Source organism: Melanerpes formicivorus, unplaced genomic scaffold, assembly GCF_026170545.1.
Source record: "Melanerpes formicivorus ecotype bairdi unplaced genomic scaffold, bMelFor1.0.p_v2 SCAF_48, whole genome shotgun sequence".
Classification (NCBI taxonomy): domain Eukaryota; kingdom Metazoa; phylum Chordata; class Aves; order Piciformes; family Picidae; genus Melanerpes; species Melanerpes formicivorus.
Genome location: NW_027142400.1, coordinates 2,598,969 through 2,613,471, shown reverse-complemented (window position 1 = coordinate 2,613,471; position 14,503 = coordinate 2,598,969). Strand labels below are relative to the sequence as shown.

At 40.0% G+C, this 14,503-nt stretch overlaps 1 protein-coding gene across 9 annotated transcripts in view; it reads right to left on the bottom strand.

The window, feature by feature from the left end:
- Positions 1-14,503, bottom strand: part of TRAF3 (TNF receptor associated factor 3) — a 74,517-nt gene that overhangs the window by 26,711 nt on the left and 33,303 nt on the right. For all 9 annotated transcript variants that reach the window (XM_068160156.1, XM_068160163.1, XM_068160164.1 and 6 more), the window contains 4 exons: positions 10,070-10,326; positions 4,319-4,370; positions 1,738-1,842; positions 705-872 (listed from right to left, as the gene is read on the bottom strand). In XM_068160156.1, coding sequence (XP_068016257.1) covers positions 705-872; positions 1,738-1,842; positions 4,319-4,370; positions 10,070-10,311 — 567 coding nt within the window. In that variant the 5' untranslated portion in view covers positions 10,312-10,326. The remainder of the gene's footprint in view (positions 1-704; positions 873-1,737; positions 1,843-4,318; positions 4,371-10,069; positions 10,327-14,503) is intronic.

The window sequence follows — 14,503 nt, the reverse complement described above, 5'->3', positions numbered from 1 at the left end:
GAAGTGTGAGGCTGTCAAACAACAGAAACTACGTAAACTGTATTAAAAAAAAAAAGTTTAGAGCAGTTCAGCACAACACAGTGCAACACAAAGTAAATGCAGTCAAGTTATGACTTTAAGTGTAAAATGAGTATGCCTTTCTCAACCTCTGCTCTATACTTCTAACTCACAACATGCTGCTCATCAGACAAACTTACTCATATGCCAAGAACAGCAATAACCCTGCTTAGGCCTGTCATATACCACTGCTGTTACGTCAAGACATTGTTTTTACATTGTTTGCTCCTTTTCTCTCATAACAGACCACACAGTACCCAAGAAGGATTGCACAGAAAGATGCTGTTCCTCCAGTCAATTGCCATGCTTATGCTCCTCCTGCACAACATTTAATTGTTATCAGGCAGGGTAGTTGCATTTATTTTACCAATTTAAACAAACTAAGAAAAGCACAGCAAAACTTTAGTATCACTAATATGCAGTGGATCTAACTTTTTTTAAATGCTGTATCCCACTCCATGCAGTAACTGGTGTTCTCCCAGGAAACAAAAAAAAAAAGGTTTTGAAAGTCAGCCTGTTTTCATATTTGACTTACTAATTCTGCCTGAAAGGCCAAGGCTCTATTGGCAGCTACAGAGAAGCACAAGAATTATTATTCCACATTGAAACATGAAATCTTATTCTATACACACAAGAAAATACTGCACCTGCAACATAATCATTGGGACTTGGCTTTTACAGTATTTACAGGTTGTCTCCCGGTATTTACAGGTCTTCTCTACATGGTCTGGCAAATCTTTTCTCAGTATTTTTTCTTTGCAATCAGCACGAGGACATGGGAGTTCTTCAAACTGACAATCAGTTTTCAAATGCAACTGAAAGACACAAAAAAAAAAAACCCAACCCAACAAAACAGTCAAGCTAGCTCAGTTTTGTGCATGTCTTCTATCCTTTGAAGGCATCCCACAGGAAATAACTTCAGAACCAAAGTAAGCAAAGTTTTTTTGCATGCTATACTGTTGCAAGAGCAAACACTAACAAGCCTACTCAGGAATATGTTTCTGACTTCACATTCCCTTTACCTAGACAGCAGATTTCACTGTATTATAGATGTATGCAAGTCCAAAATTCTACAAAGATTATTTTTAAAGAAAGGTGTGTTTTTCAAGGTATTACCATTCCATATAAACATAGATGCTGCTTTAAGCTGCTCAAGTACCTGAGGTTGCTCAATTCAAAAGAAGGGCCCACACATTTCACTGCAAAACGCTGTGTGGCCATATCTTACTACAGTTAAATTACAGGATTACTGGTATTTTCTCTCATCATGATACAAAATTACAGGTTATTTTGTACAAGACTGGGGAAGCCAAAGGTTTAACTCCACATATTAACCACCACTTACATGAGAGGATTCGGACTGCTAAGTGAAAACAACCCCCCCAGAAAAAGGATTTTAAAATTTCTCACGTTTGTAAAACACACATTTAGATTTTTCTAAATTTAGTTCTCCCTTCAGCTCTCATTTGCTTCATGCATTTACATTTCTGAGCTTTAGTGCCACGCAATCACATGACTCCTTATGGCTCATCAAAAAGCTTAGTTTTAAAACACTTTAGCTCTATTTTGACAGTTATAAATGACTAGAGTAAGTCAAGAAATAGATTTGGGCTTCAATTTGAAAAATTTCTTCTCATTCTTTATCTCCAAAGGAAACTTAAACCATGTTATATTACTTACCAGTAACTGACCCAAAGACAGCTGTTCTTTACAGCCCTTATTTTCATTTCTGCAGTATATCTGAAGGGCAAGTAGCTCTCTCCTGCAACAATTATCTTTAAATACCTGAAAAAAAACCCAAACAATTCATTGTAGAAATTTTTAAACCACTCATGAGATCAAATAAAGCAGAAACCATGCAACTTGGCTGCAGCAGTGTCATTTAATTCTAGCTTTATGTGGTAGAAATAAAATCTCTCCTTCATTTTTCTTGAACATGCATGTGTCTGAGATTCCTCAACTACAATCAGACTAGCAAAAGAATATTTGGACAGATGCTCTACTGCTGTTTCACTTTTGCTACAAATACATGAAACCAAAAGGTACAAGACAGTTTGGGGGTTTTTTTGTTTGTGGTTTTGTTTTTTTTCCAATTTGCTTGCTAATACTAGGTCTGTGTAAGCTGGAACACTCTACACTGTTTGGGAAGCTGATATATTTGGCACAGTACCTCTATTTCATTGAAAGATTTCATGTAAGACAGTCTCACAATGAGTAGAGTGGTAAGTTGGAAAGCTGACTTGCACTTCAGTGGTTGACACATAAGTAAACACATTTTCTAGAAGCTTAGAGTGAAGAAGGTTTATTATTTCACTGATAAGCAGGCTTTAGCTATCTCTCAATTTTAATGCTTATAAACTTTTCTAGCATTTTCTGTCTGTAAGAGAACTGCAAGAAGTTAGACATAATGCATTTGGGGGTTTGATTTTTCATCTTTTGCATGTGATACCTCATAAAAGACAGAGACAACATAGCTGCATTCTCAAGGAATGGGACAATGGTTCTTGGTATCTCTGGTTCCTTCCTTCAAGGACAGAAACCAGAGATCAGGACTGAATTACTACTATTTTGAAGTCCAAAACAAAGGGACAAAAACTTCCAAGTTATTTTGCAATTGCTTTAATGACCATTAGGAAGGCCAACCCACCACTACTTCTCTGACAGAGTTCCATGATACTGCATACTCCACAGGGATACTGTAATTACAAAACACCTCTGCATGCTAACATTTAAGAAAGAATTATGATCACATCTGACCACAGTGACTACAAATCTATTCTCAGTATCGACAAAGAAGGAAACACTGCAACCATTCTCATCCAGTCTCATCTGACACAGGTCACTGATTTCTGTTTACTTTTCAGTGGCATATGTGAAGTTTAATGAATCAACAAATCTCACCTGAATAATCAATTGCCAGTACTGCAGTATTTTTTTTCCAGAGTAAAAAGAATTACTAAGCTCAGGTTTGCTACAATTGAGATAAGACAGTTCAAAACATTTTTTCCAAGGCTGTCTCTAAAAGCTCTGATTTTTGACATCAGTATTCTGTAGGAAGAGAGGCTTCCAGTTTCATGAAAATCATTGACTTGCAGAGTTAGTCTAATGTGTACCTTGGGAGCTACAAAGTCAGAGTTAGGAGGACAAATAAAGCAGGTAACATGATCATTGGCCTGAGCTCTTGGAGAGTCCATCCATGTCAAAACTGAATTACACTGAACACTGTTCAGAGAACTACTTTGAGTTAAAATAAAGAGGGATTAATGCACCCATTAACCTTTTCTTGAAAATAGTTACACTTAAAAGTATTTGTTTAGGTAGAAAAGACTATTAACACCAAGAAATCTACTAAATACTTTAGAAAAATGTAAAACCAACATAAGCTATGAACTAAGTCAAAAAGAATTTTCTCTACCCTTGAGCTTTCAAAAGTAACACAAAGTTTTGCTGTGAAAAACAGTGACAAGGGTATCACTGAAATGGCTTATCCATATAAAAAGAATGTGATTCTATTAGTTACTGTAACTCCACACTGTTCTGATTCCAGTGTGGCTCACAGAAAGAGTAAACTCTGAAAACGGTGAACACTGGTCTGGATGCAAATCAGGAGTAAGATTTGCCTACAGGAGATGCAGTATTTCTTACCATTCCCTTCGTTGATGGGAAGACAACTGCAATGGGTTGCTCTAGCTCCCAAGTATGAAAACAGGATGTGAAACCTAGCTGGACTGCCAGGGATGAAGGGAGGCTGTAGACAGGCAGAGGTTGGTCTCTTCTCCCAGGCAACCAGCACCAGAACAAGAGGACACAGTCTCAAGCTGCACCAGGGGAGGTTTAGGCTGAAGGTTAGGAAGAAGTTCTACACAGAGAGAGTGATTGCCCATTGGAATGGGCTGCCTGGGGAGGTGGTGGAGTCACCATCACTGGAGGTGTTCAGGAGGAGACTTGATAGGGTGCTTGGTTGCATGGTTTAGCTATTAGGTGGGTTGGACGATAGGTTGGACGCGATGATCTTGAAGGTCTCTTCCAACCTGGTTTATTCTATTCTAACCACTTCTAGGTAAATGCTGTTTCCTAGCATGTTTTTAACAGTAAAAAATAGCTGTCTTCCTATATAAAATACATGGTCTAGGTTTTTCAACAAAACTATCTTTCTCAGTCAGCTTGTAAGGCTTAAGAAGTAATTAGCACAAAGCAACAGCACATCTTACATACAACACACAATTCTATACTATTGAATAAGAAATAATTTTAACAATACCTTGTCTTTTACTATGCTTTCTTGACACGCTGTACATTTTGGACTAGAAGAACTGGAGAGAAAAGAAAAGAGAAAATCTATTTTAATTCATCTGATTTTCTGCAGTACCAAAATGTCCATTTATGAGGCACTTAGTTATGATTATTCAATAGATTGAAAAATCCTTAAAAGTGGATAGAGTTTCATTATAATGAGATAACATGATTTTCTAAAAAAACACTGAGTTTTCAGTGGACACTATGTGCTATTTTCAGAAGGTAAAGACAAGGAAGAAGAGGTGGTGGAGTGGCCTTCTATGTAAGGGAGACATATGAAACCATGAAAATTAATGAAGGTGATGATAGGGTTGAGTCCTTATGGGCAAGAATCACGAGTAAGGTCAGCAAGAGTGATACTGTAGTGGGTATCTGTTATAGACCACCCAACCAGGATGAAGAGGTAGATGAAATTTTTTTATAAGCAGTTGAGAGGTTTCACAATCACTTCCCCCTGTTCTCATGGGAGACTTCAACTTCCCAGATCTCTTCTGGAAATACAATACAGCAGGGAGAGAACAGTCTTGGAGGTTCCTGGAATGTGTGGAGGATAAATTTCTGACACAACTGGTGAGGGAGCCAACCAGGGAAGGTACACTCCTGGACCTGCTTCTTGTGAACAGGGAAGAACTTGTGGGGGAAGTAAAGGCTCACTGATCATGAGATGATTGACTCCTCTAACCTTAGGGAAACAAGGAGAGGGGTTAGTAAAACTGCCACCTTGAACTTCTGGAGGGCATACTTTGGCCTGTTCAGGAGACTGACTGACAAAGTCCCTTGGGAGACCACCTTGAAGGATACAGGAGTCCAGGAAGGCCGGACATACTTCAAGAGGGAAGTCTTAAAGGCTCAGAAGCAGGCTGTCCCTGTGTGCTGAAAAACGAGTTGGTAGGAAAGGCATCCAGCCTGGCTGAAGAGGGACCTTTGGCTGGGCCTCAAGAACAAAAGCAGAGTCTATGGCCTTTGGAAGAGGGGACAGGTCTCTCATCAGGACTATAAAGATGCAGTGAAGCTATGCAGGGAGAAAATTAGGAGAGCCAAAGTACAGCTAGAGTTCAACCTAGCTACAGCTGTTAAGGATAATAAATGTTTCTATAAACTCGTTGACAACAAAAGGAGGACGAGGGAAAATCTCCATCCTTTGCAGAGGGGAAACATAGTGACTAAGAGTGAGGAGAAGGCTGAAGTGCTCAATGCCTACTTTGCCTCCGTCTTTAGCACTGGAACCAGCAGTTCCCTGGACACCCAGCCTCATGAACTAGGAGGCAGGGAGGGGAATCAGAATGAGGTCATCACAATAAATGAGGAACTGATCAGTGTCCTGTTGCACCACTTAGATGCACACAAGTCTATGGGGCTGGATGGGCTACACCTAAGGGTGCTGAGGGAGTCGGCAGATGTGCTCGCCAAGCCAATTTCCATTATTTACCTGAAGCCCTGGCTAACTGGGAAGGTCCCAGTGAACTGCAGAGCAGCAAATATAACACCTATCTATAAGAAAGGAAGAAAGGAGGAGCTGGGATACTGTTGGTCTGACTTCGGTACCAGGGAAAGTCACAGAGCAGTTCATCTCAAGTGCCATCACATGCCATACAGAGGACAACCAGGGGATCAGGCCCAGTCAACATGGGTTTATGAAGGACAGGTCCTGCCTGACCAACCTGATCTATGACAAGATGACCCCACTACTGGATGAGGGAATGGCTGTGGATATTGTCCTACTAGACTTTCAAAAAGCCTTGTACACCGTTTCCCATAGAATTCTCATAGACAAACTGACTGCTTGTGGCTTGGATGAGCACAGGCTCTGCTGGATAAAGCACTGGCTGGGTGAACAGGCCCAAAGAGTGATCAGTGCTCATCAGTGGAGTTAAATCCAGCTGGCGGCTGGTCACAAGTGGTGCTCCTCAGGGCTCAGTGTTGGGACCATTTCTGTTTAACATCTTTATTGCTGATCTTGATGCATCAGCAAGCTCGCAGATGACACCAAGTTAGGTGGCAGTATTGATCTTCATGAGGGCAGGGAGGCTCTACTGAAGGACTTGGATAGATTGGATCAATGGGCAAATGCCAGGTCCTGCACTTGGGTCACAACAACCCCAAGAAATGCTGCAGGCTTGGAGAAGTGTGGCTGAAAAGCTGTCTGGCAGAAAGGGACCTGGGGATTCTAATCAACAAGAAACTGAATATGAGCAAGCAGTATGCCCAGGTGGCCAAGAAAGCCAATGGCATTCTGGCCTGTATTAGAAATGCTGTGTCCAGCAGGAGTAGGAAGGTGATTGTCCCCTTGTACTCAGCTCTGGTGAGGCCACATCTTGAGCCTTGTGTTATTTTGTGCACCTCAATACAAGAGAGATGTGGAAGTGCTGGAGCAAGTGCAGAGGAGGGAAAGGAAGCCGGTGAAGGGCCTGGGGAATAAACCTTATGAAAAGTGACTGAAGGAGCTGGGGGTGTTTAATTTGAAAAAGAGGAGGCTGAGGGGAGACCTCATTGCTGTCTACAACTACCTGAAAGCACACTATAGAGAGGGTGGTGCTGGTCTCTTCTCACAGGTAATTAGTGATAGAACAAGCGGGAATGGTCTCAAGCTGTGACTGGGTAGGTTTAGACTGGACATTAGGGAAAAAATTTTCATGGCAAAAGTGGTCAGGCATTGGAATGTGCTGCCCAGGGAGGTTGTTGAGTCACCAACCCTGGATGTGTTTAAAGGTCATTTGGATGTGCTTGGGGCTATGGTTTAGGAGTGAACCTTGTAGAGTAGGGTTATCGGTTGGGCTTGGTGATCCCGAGGGCCTTTTCCAACCTGAATGTTTCTGTGATTCTGTGATTTTTGAGGAAATGAGACCACCACAATGATTCCAGACAGCTGTGCAGTGACTTTCTTCAAAACAGAAAATTCATTCCCTATTTTACAGTTTGTGCCTGATCCATAATTTTCATAATTTCTTAACCTATCTGCACAAACAGGCAAAATATTTTCTCTCAATTATCCAGTCCTTTTTCAAACACCATCTAATTAAACCCTACCTTCTCTGACAGCCAATTATACATCTATCTCCTTTAAGTCTATTCTGATTTTAGCAACTGTCACAGACCCTCACTCCTTTACCTGAACTATTGCCTTGTAGATGTTTTGGTAACCCAGTTATCAAACTTGTCATTTCTCAGACAACAGGTAGGTTGAGAAGCACAGCAGTGTGTGAATAGAAACTGGAGTGTAGGAAACATGAGCTCATACAGCTGTTTGTGGCTGTCACCTGGTAAGCATTGTAGTGTACACCCCTTCACTTCTTTTTAGCTCCATTATGCCATGTAAAATGCAGATAGCCAATACTGATCTTCACTGTAAAGCACTAAGATCCATGGATGAAAAGCCCTAGGTAGAAGCTAAGGTAAATCTTCCATGAAGCAACTCATGGACAGGCTGCAAAATTTGTTGCAGCTAGCAGCTGTGCAAGTTGATGCAAAAGTCTGAGTAAGTTCAATTATATAATCAGCATGGTTATTTCAAATCATCTCACTGGCTTCTGCCCCTTGAACTGACTATCCTGTGTCTCATCCTATTTCTGAGCATCTTAACTACCTTGCAGCTGCAATATCTGTAATATTTTTCTTAAGTTAAAAAAAAGGGAAAACTAATCTACTTGAGGGTACACAGTGTTTATTACAATGTCATGCTTTCCTCACTCTTACTGAGTTCACTCAAGCATCTCCCTTGCTTTTTTGAACTAATGCTGCATACTGAGCAAACATATTTACTGCATTATCTACACTGACTTCCAATTCTTTGTCCTCAAATAACACTGGAACAGAGGCTGCTAGCACATAATCAGTGTGTGTGTGCAGCAGGATATCAACACAATGAAAAATTTTTGTGCCAAATAAAGAAACACTGTAAACTTATTTTTCTTCCAGTTCTATGGTACACTTTTTAATTCTCCAGAAAAAAAGTAGCTGTAAATTTAATTTTAACAAAGGATTTCTTTGCAACAAGCACTTAAATATAGCAAAATAATTCAAATGAAAGAGTAGCATGGTAGATGGTCTCACCCCTGTACCCTTTTCAATAATAGACTGGTTGGAAAGTCAGGAAAGTAAAATTACACCTATTCTAGCTGCACTGTAATAACCACATGTGCATGGTCCCACAGCAGGGAAGCAAAATTACCCAGATTCCAGCAATGCCAGAATTGTTACTGCTTAGATTGTTAAGTATCTCCTTTCTGCACACATCCAAGCACAGCAACTATTTGCTTTTCTGCAGTCACTGTTATTAACCATGTTATAAACTTCTAAAAACATATATTCAGAAAGAAATACCTGCATTTATTATATAAAAACTACACCTCACCTGAAAATGTGTATTGAAAGAAAAGCTGGTGGGGATTTTATGTTGTTTTAAACTTGACATGCTATAGCACAAAAGCTACAAGAGTGGGTTAGTGAGCTATGGGCCCCTGTATTTACCCAGTACAAGAATGGTCTGGGTTGGACAGGACCTCTGAAGGTCACCTAGTCCAATCCCTTCTGCAGTAAGCAGGGGCATCCTCAACTAGATCAGGTTGCCCAGAGCCCTGTCAAGACTTACTTTGAATATCTGCAGGGATGGGGCCCCAAACACCTCTGTGGGCAACATGTTCCAGTGTTCCACCACCCTCAAGGTAAAGAACCTGTTCCTAACATCCAGTCTAAATCTAGTTTGAAGCTACTGCCCTTCATCCTATCACTACAGAGTAATGAGACAGACTAATGTAACATCCTCCAATCTCTTTGCCATGCTGTATGCAGTCTTGATTTCTAACTGCCTGAGATTACTGTATTTCCAAGTTAGATATATACTAATACCTAGAATGAGGATGGCCAACAACATCAATCCCTTCTGTACCTCTGCTTTCCCAGGAGTAAACTGAAGTATTGACTACTTATTTACCCCAGGAGATTGAAGTTTACAAAAATGGGCTCTTAACACTAGACCAAGTTTTGAAATCACACCGCTGAATACAGTCAGTGACAACGCATGAAAGTTGAGAAGCAAAGAAATAGACCTTCTCAGGAGCCAGATACTCCTTGAATGACCACATATTTATCTTACTGAGACTAGGAAAGATTGCATCTCTTGGCATTCAATTTATCTCTATAACATTCACTCACTCACTTTGCATGCTGGTCCAAATATCTCACTAACAGAGAAGCCTGCCTTCATGACCCTCATAGAATCCACAAAAAATATAAGCCCCAGTACATACAACTAGAAGAGTTATGGGAAAAGGAAGCTCCACAAGCAGTTACATCTATCCAAGGGTCCTACCGCTCAACTATAAGGCTGGATCCATGGCCAGGTGAGGTATCACAACTTCAAGGAGCCTCTGCAGGCTCACTTCCTCACACAGCCACCATTTACTAAGTGTATTCTACATGAAACTAGTCATGTCAGTAGTCATGTAAAAAAGATACTCAGTGTAAGCTCCACAGGGAATGAAATTGTTACCTAACACATTAAACCACTTTAACAATTGTTTCAACAATACAAAGCTCAGCTGTTCCATCCTGACTTAGTAGAATACAAACATTTGGGAGGAACAAATAAGTGGAATGCTACTTCAAACCAGGGCATTAGCTTAATGTACTCCTAAAACTACAGTGGTGATCATGCTATCTTCAGCAGTTCACAAGATCTACAGGTATCAGTGTGTTCCATCACAATAAAAAGACACACCTTAGCAAGGCATTCATGCAGGTCTCACAAAATCTGTGTCCACATTCAGTCTGCTTAGGATTGCATAAGATGAGGTGACATTTTTCACATTTATACTTATCTTCCACGGCATTTACAAATTTCTCTTTGTAGCCACCTTGCTCTGGGACATAAATTGATGCCGAAGGACTGCGATCAGGATTGGCCCTTTGTTGTACCATTTCTACAGATAAAGGGGGTTCTGTCTTCTTGCTGGTGTCCATGCTCTAAGGTAGTTTCTGTGAAGCAAAAAGGAGAAAACTTCTGAGAAACTGAGACCTCTTTTTACATTTAAATGAAACAAAAATAGCATCTCTGAGAGACTACATGACACCAAAAAGCACCAAGAACAGATGTTTGTTCATACATCAGGTGAATACAATACACACAACTGCCTAAATATATGAAGCATAACAAATCTGTGAAATATTCTACATTTTAAAAAGGATCTAGAAGGTCAAAGATTAAGACCTATTCCTGAAATGAAACTGTTAGTTAATTATGGGCATCAGTCTATGAACAAGTAAGAACAGAGCTGTCACTCTTGCATATCTTTCTTACTCTCTGAAAAACATCCTTAATATTTAGATTGTGTCATCAGAGGAAGCAGCAAGGGGTGTGGTGGAGCAGGTGCACTGGTACATTACCATGCATGACACAGGCCACACAATCACCAGCACCTTATACAATGTACCCAGGGTCTACACAGCTCCACTACCAACTTTTCCTGTATATCCCATGCAATTGCAAAGTGTAAGACATGCTGCTTTAAGACTGGTTTAGAGGAACACAACAGGTTTTTTGACTTTATTAAACAATTTCCATTTTTTTCATTAAGAGAGCATGTGATATAAGTCCTATTAACAGAGGAGAAAGGCCTATATAGCATGACCACCTGGTTAATTCACCAGGACTAAGCATAACTCACAGGCAGCTGAGAAAACTGATACATTTGATGACTCAATTACAGCACCTATTATCTTGAACTACAGTTCTTCTAGGTCAGCAAGCAAAGCATTAGCAAAACACCAGAGGAAGAATAGCTCAGGTTAAATTTGAAAACCCATTTTCAGGAAGTTCCTTGCTTATTTTTCAGTCAAACAAGTGTAAGTGGTCTTTAAAATCCTCAGCACATGAAGTAGAAAGCACAGTTGGAGGATACAACTGCCTGGTTATTTAGAAGAGAAGGGCATATTTCCATTCTCCCTCCATGTCAACTGATGCTTGAAACATGAACCTATTCCAGTGCTGTACAGTTGCCTTGAGCACTACAATTATAATCCAACTTCAAGACACAAAATGAAGAAATGAGACTGGGTTCATTTCTAGTTACAGAGTATGTCCACCAATGCCATGAAGGGAATCAAAACACTTCACACTCCTCACACTATCCTGACTTTCCAACCAGTCTATTATTGAAAATGATACACAGGTGAGACCATCTACCACACAGGTTTTTATGATCTCTCCTCTCACTAAGTCCAAAACAAGTATTTGTAATTAAACATATTTTCTCGTAGATCATTTCTGTATCTATACTTTCTGTACAGAATTCTCCGTGGAGACTAGACAGACAAGGAAATTTCTTTCATTTCTGATGCCAACTACTGTTTCTCAAAACAAAAGATAAAATCATTGCAACTCATCATTAATATCACTTTATGTCTTTATCAGTGTCAGCTGAACATGGATAGAGCTGTTGAATGATGAATCCACACTTCATTGCCCCCTTGCCCCAGGATACAGTCTCTCAGTATCTCCATTAAACACTGAGAAAGCCCAAGGAAGCCATCCTCATAACCTGGTATATAGCACAGATGATTCAGTCTTCTTCCAAATGAAAAAAAAAAGCCACCAAAAAAAGAAAACAAAACAAATGAACAAAAAACCCACCCAAACCACACACAGACAAAAAAAAACCCAAAAAACAACCAACACACACAGACAAAAAAAGAAAAAAGAAACCTAAAAAAACCCCACCACATCACAGTTTCTACAGTAACTGAAAGGGAAATATAAATTCTTGACCATCGTTTGAAATAATGGCTGCCTATCCTTGTCTACTCTTCAATGGCTGCACAGCCTAACACCTTGGCAGAATAGCATCTGAAAAATATTTGGGGGGGTGAGGAGGGGCAGGAATCAGTACTGACTTCAAAGTAACTTGTGGCTCTCATTAAAAAGGAAATTCTGATTATTTCAGACCAGGAAAGCAAGCAAAGACTGAACTACTGTTTTATCAGAAAACACAGGGGAAAAAAAGGTAATGACAACACTGAAGAGGCAATTTTAGAGATTTTTAACCTGCACACATGAAATGAAATGTGATGATGAGAACAAGAGTCTGAAAGACACAAGGAGATTAAGAGAAGTGCCACAAGCAAGAAAGGAAAGCAGCTGATCAAAGTGGTTTAGCTTTAGAGACTCCCAAAGACATGACTACCATCACTGAACATGTGTGGCTGGACAGAGGGGAACCTAGTCATGAGCTTGGGACCTCACACTATTGCAGCTGTAAAAGAAAAGGAGACGGGCAAGGAAGGAAAAAAAGTGCAGCTCCAGGAGTACCTGGTTAAACTTAGCTATCTATGGATTTACTTCCTGTGCACAATTGTGGGAATAGCTTTATTTGGAGCTTGTAGTTTAGGAATCTGTAAGTCTTCAGTTCTCTGATTTATAATCTCTAGATTGGTACTATTGTCTCTCTTTCCTTTGCAACTTCTTTGGTTTTTAATCATATTCAAGATCTCTAAGCCATTCTCTCCATTCTTGAAGTCAAACACTAACTTCTAAGCATGTTGACTGGTAAGAACAATGTAGGGAATGTGATTTCCCTTATGACAGAATAAAACAAGGCATGGTCTGATTCTGAGCCATAGAAGAAATCCAGAAAAAGAGGCACAAGAGATGCTTACAGGAAAACTGGCAAGTTAGGAGCAAACAAAGTTTATGAACTTGTAAGTCATACAAGGAATATCTGTTTCCCCATGAAGCTACTTTCAAATGAAGAAATTAAAGGCGATTACAGATGCGAAGTCTTTCAAGAGCAGGATTTCTTCATGGAAACTGAGTAACTAATCACAGAGCAGGGGTGAGAAAACAAAATATTTATGATGTAACTGAAACAGAGTATCAAATAAGTAACAGGTGAGAGTTTCATAGAGATAAGAAACTACACAGGAGCTGGACAGTCAGCTGGCAAGAGAGATTTCATAGAAAAACAAGCTGCACAAGGCTCCACATGACTCCACTTTCAGAACTGATGTATTGGATATCTTGTCACAGAAATCAACCAGAAGCCATGCTGATAAATACCATTTGCCTAACTCAGAATTTGTGCCTCAGCTTACATATTTCTAGTTTATGAATAAGTACATCAGACTAGAAAAGCTAAACAACCAGAAAGCACTAGAGTAGCCAGCTTCATGAAGAATTCTTTTCCACAATACTCTGAACTGCCTGCATTTGATTATGCAGCAGATCTAGGAAGCAATTAATGAAGTACTGCAAGAAAATACAATAGAGAACTGAGCTTAACTCCAAAACATTATTACATTGGAGGAGTTGCATTTACTAAGAGGGTGATGTCTACCAAACTGCACACACAAATCTGTATGCACAGAGCTATGTTCTCATGCATATGAGTTAAATGCTCTTACATCAGTATATGGGATAAGTGGTGAATGTGCAGATAATGCAAACATTTCAGCTGCCAGCCCTTTAGCAAACAGCTTTCTACTATGGTTTATATACCACTACAGGGTGCCATCTGTACTGTCCTACTTTTCTTTTTAGGAACTTTGTAACAGCAGGACTCAGATTATATCCTCATAATCATGTTTCAAACTGCCAACAAGAAGCTATTCTGAAGTCACACCTCAGTAAGACACTATGCACTTACTTCAATGAAGATAACACACTTCCAAAAACCAGGAACTCTGGCTAGAACATTCAAGACAGGCTAATTCTGATGAGGGCCTCCCATTCCTGAGGGAATGGCAAGCTGCTATCAAGTCAAAAAACGTCAGTTCTTGTTCAGCAAAATAAATCTTCACTCTTAATTCACTATTAGTGATTTCTTAAGTTCCAGTTTCTTATCCCTAGGAAAAATCACTACAGTAAAAGAATATGGCTTTTAGAGGTCTTTTAGAACGGTTACATTTCAGGCAATCACCTTTCAGGATATAAAAAGAGGTGCAGTCACCAAGGTCAGTTATGTCCACTGTTGATTACACTCATTCACAGCCACCTCTCCTGCAGCCAGAACATGCTTATACTCACACTTCTGCAGAGTAACAGAAGAGCGCTGCTCTGGTCATCAGACAGGTGACACTGCTTGCCCCAGTCTAAGTTTCACTGAGCTCCACTATTGTCACTACTCTTGCTCAACATAAGTGGTACATCAGTAGCTGAGGC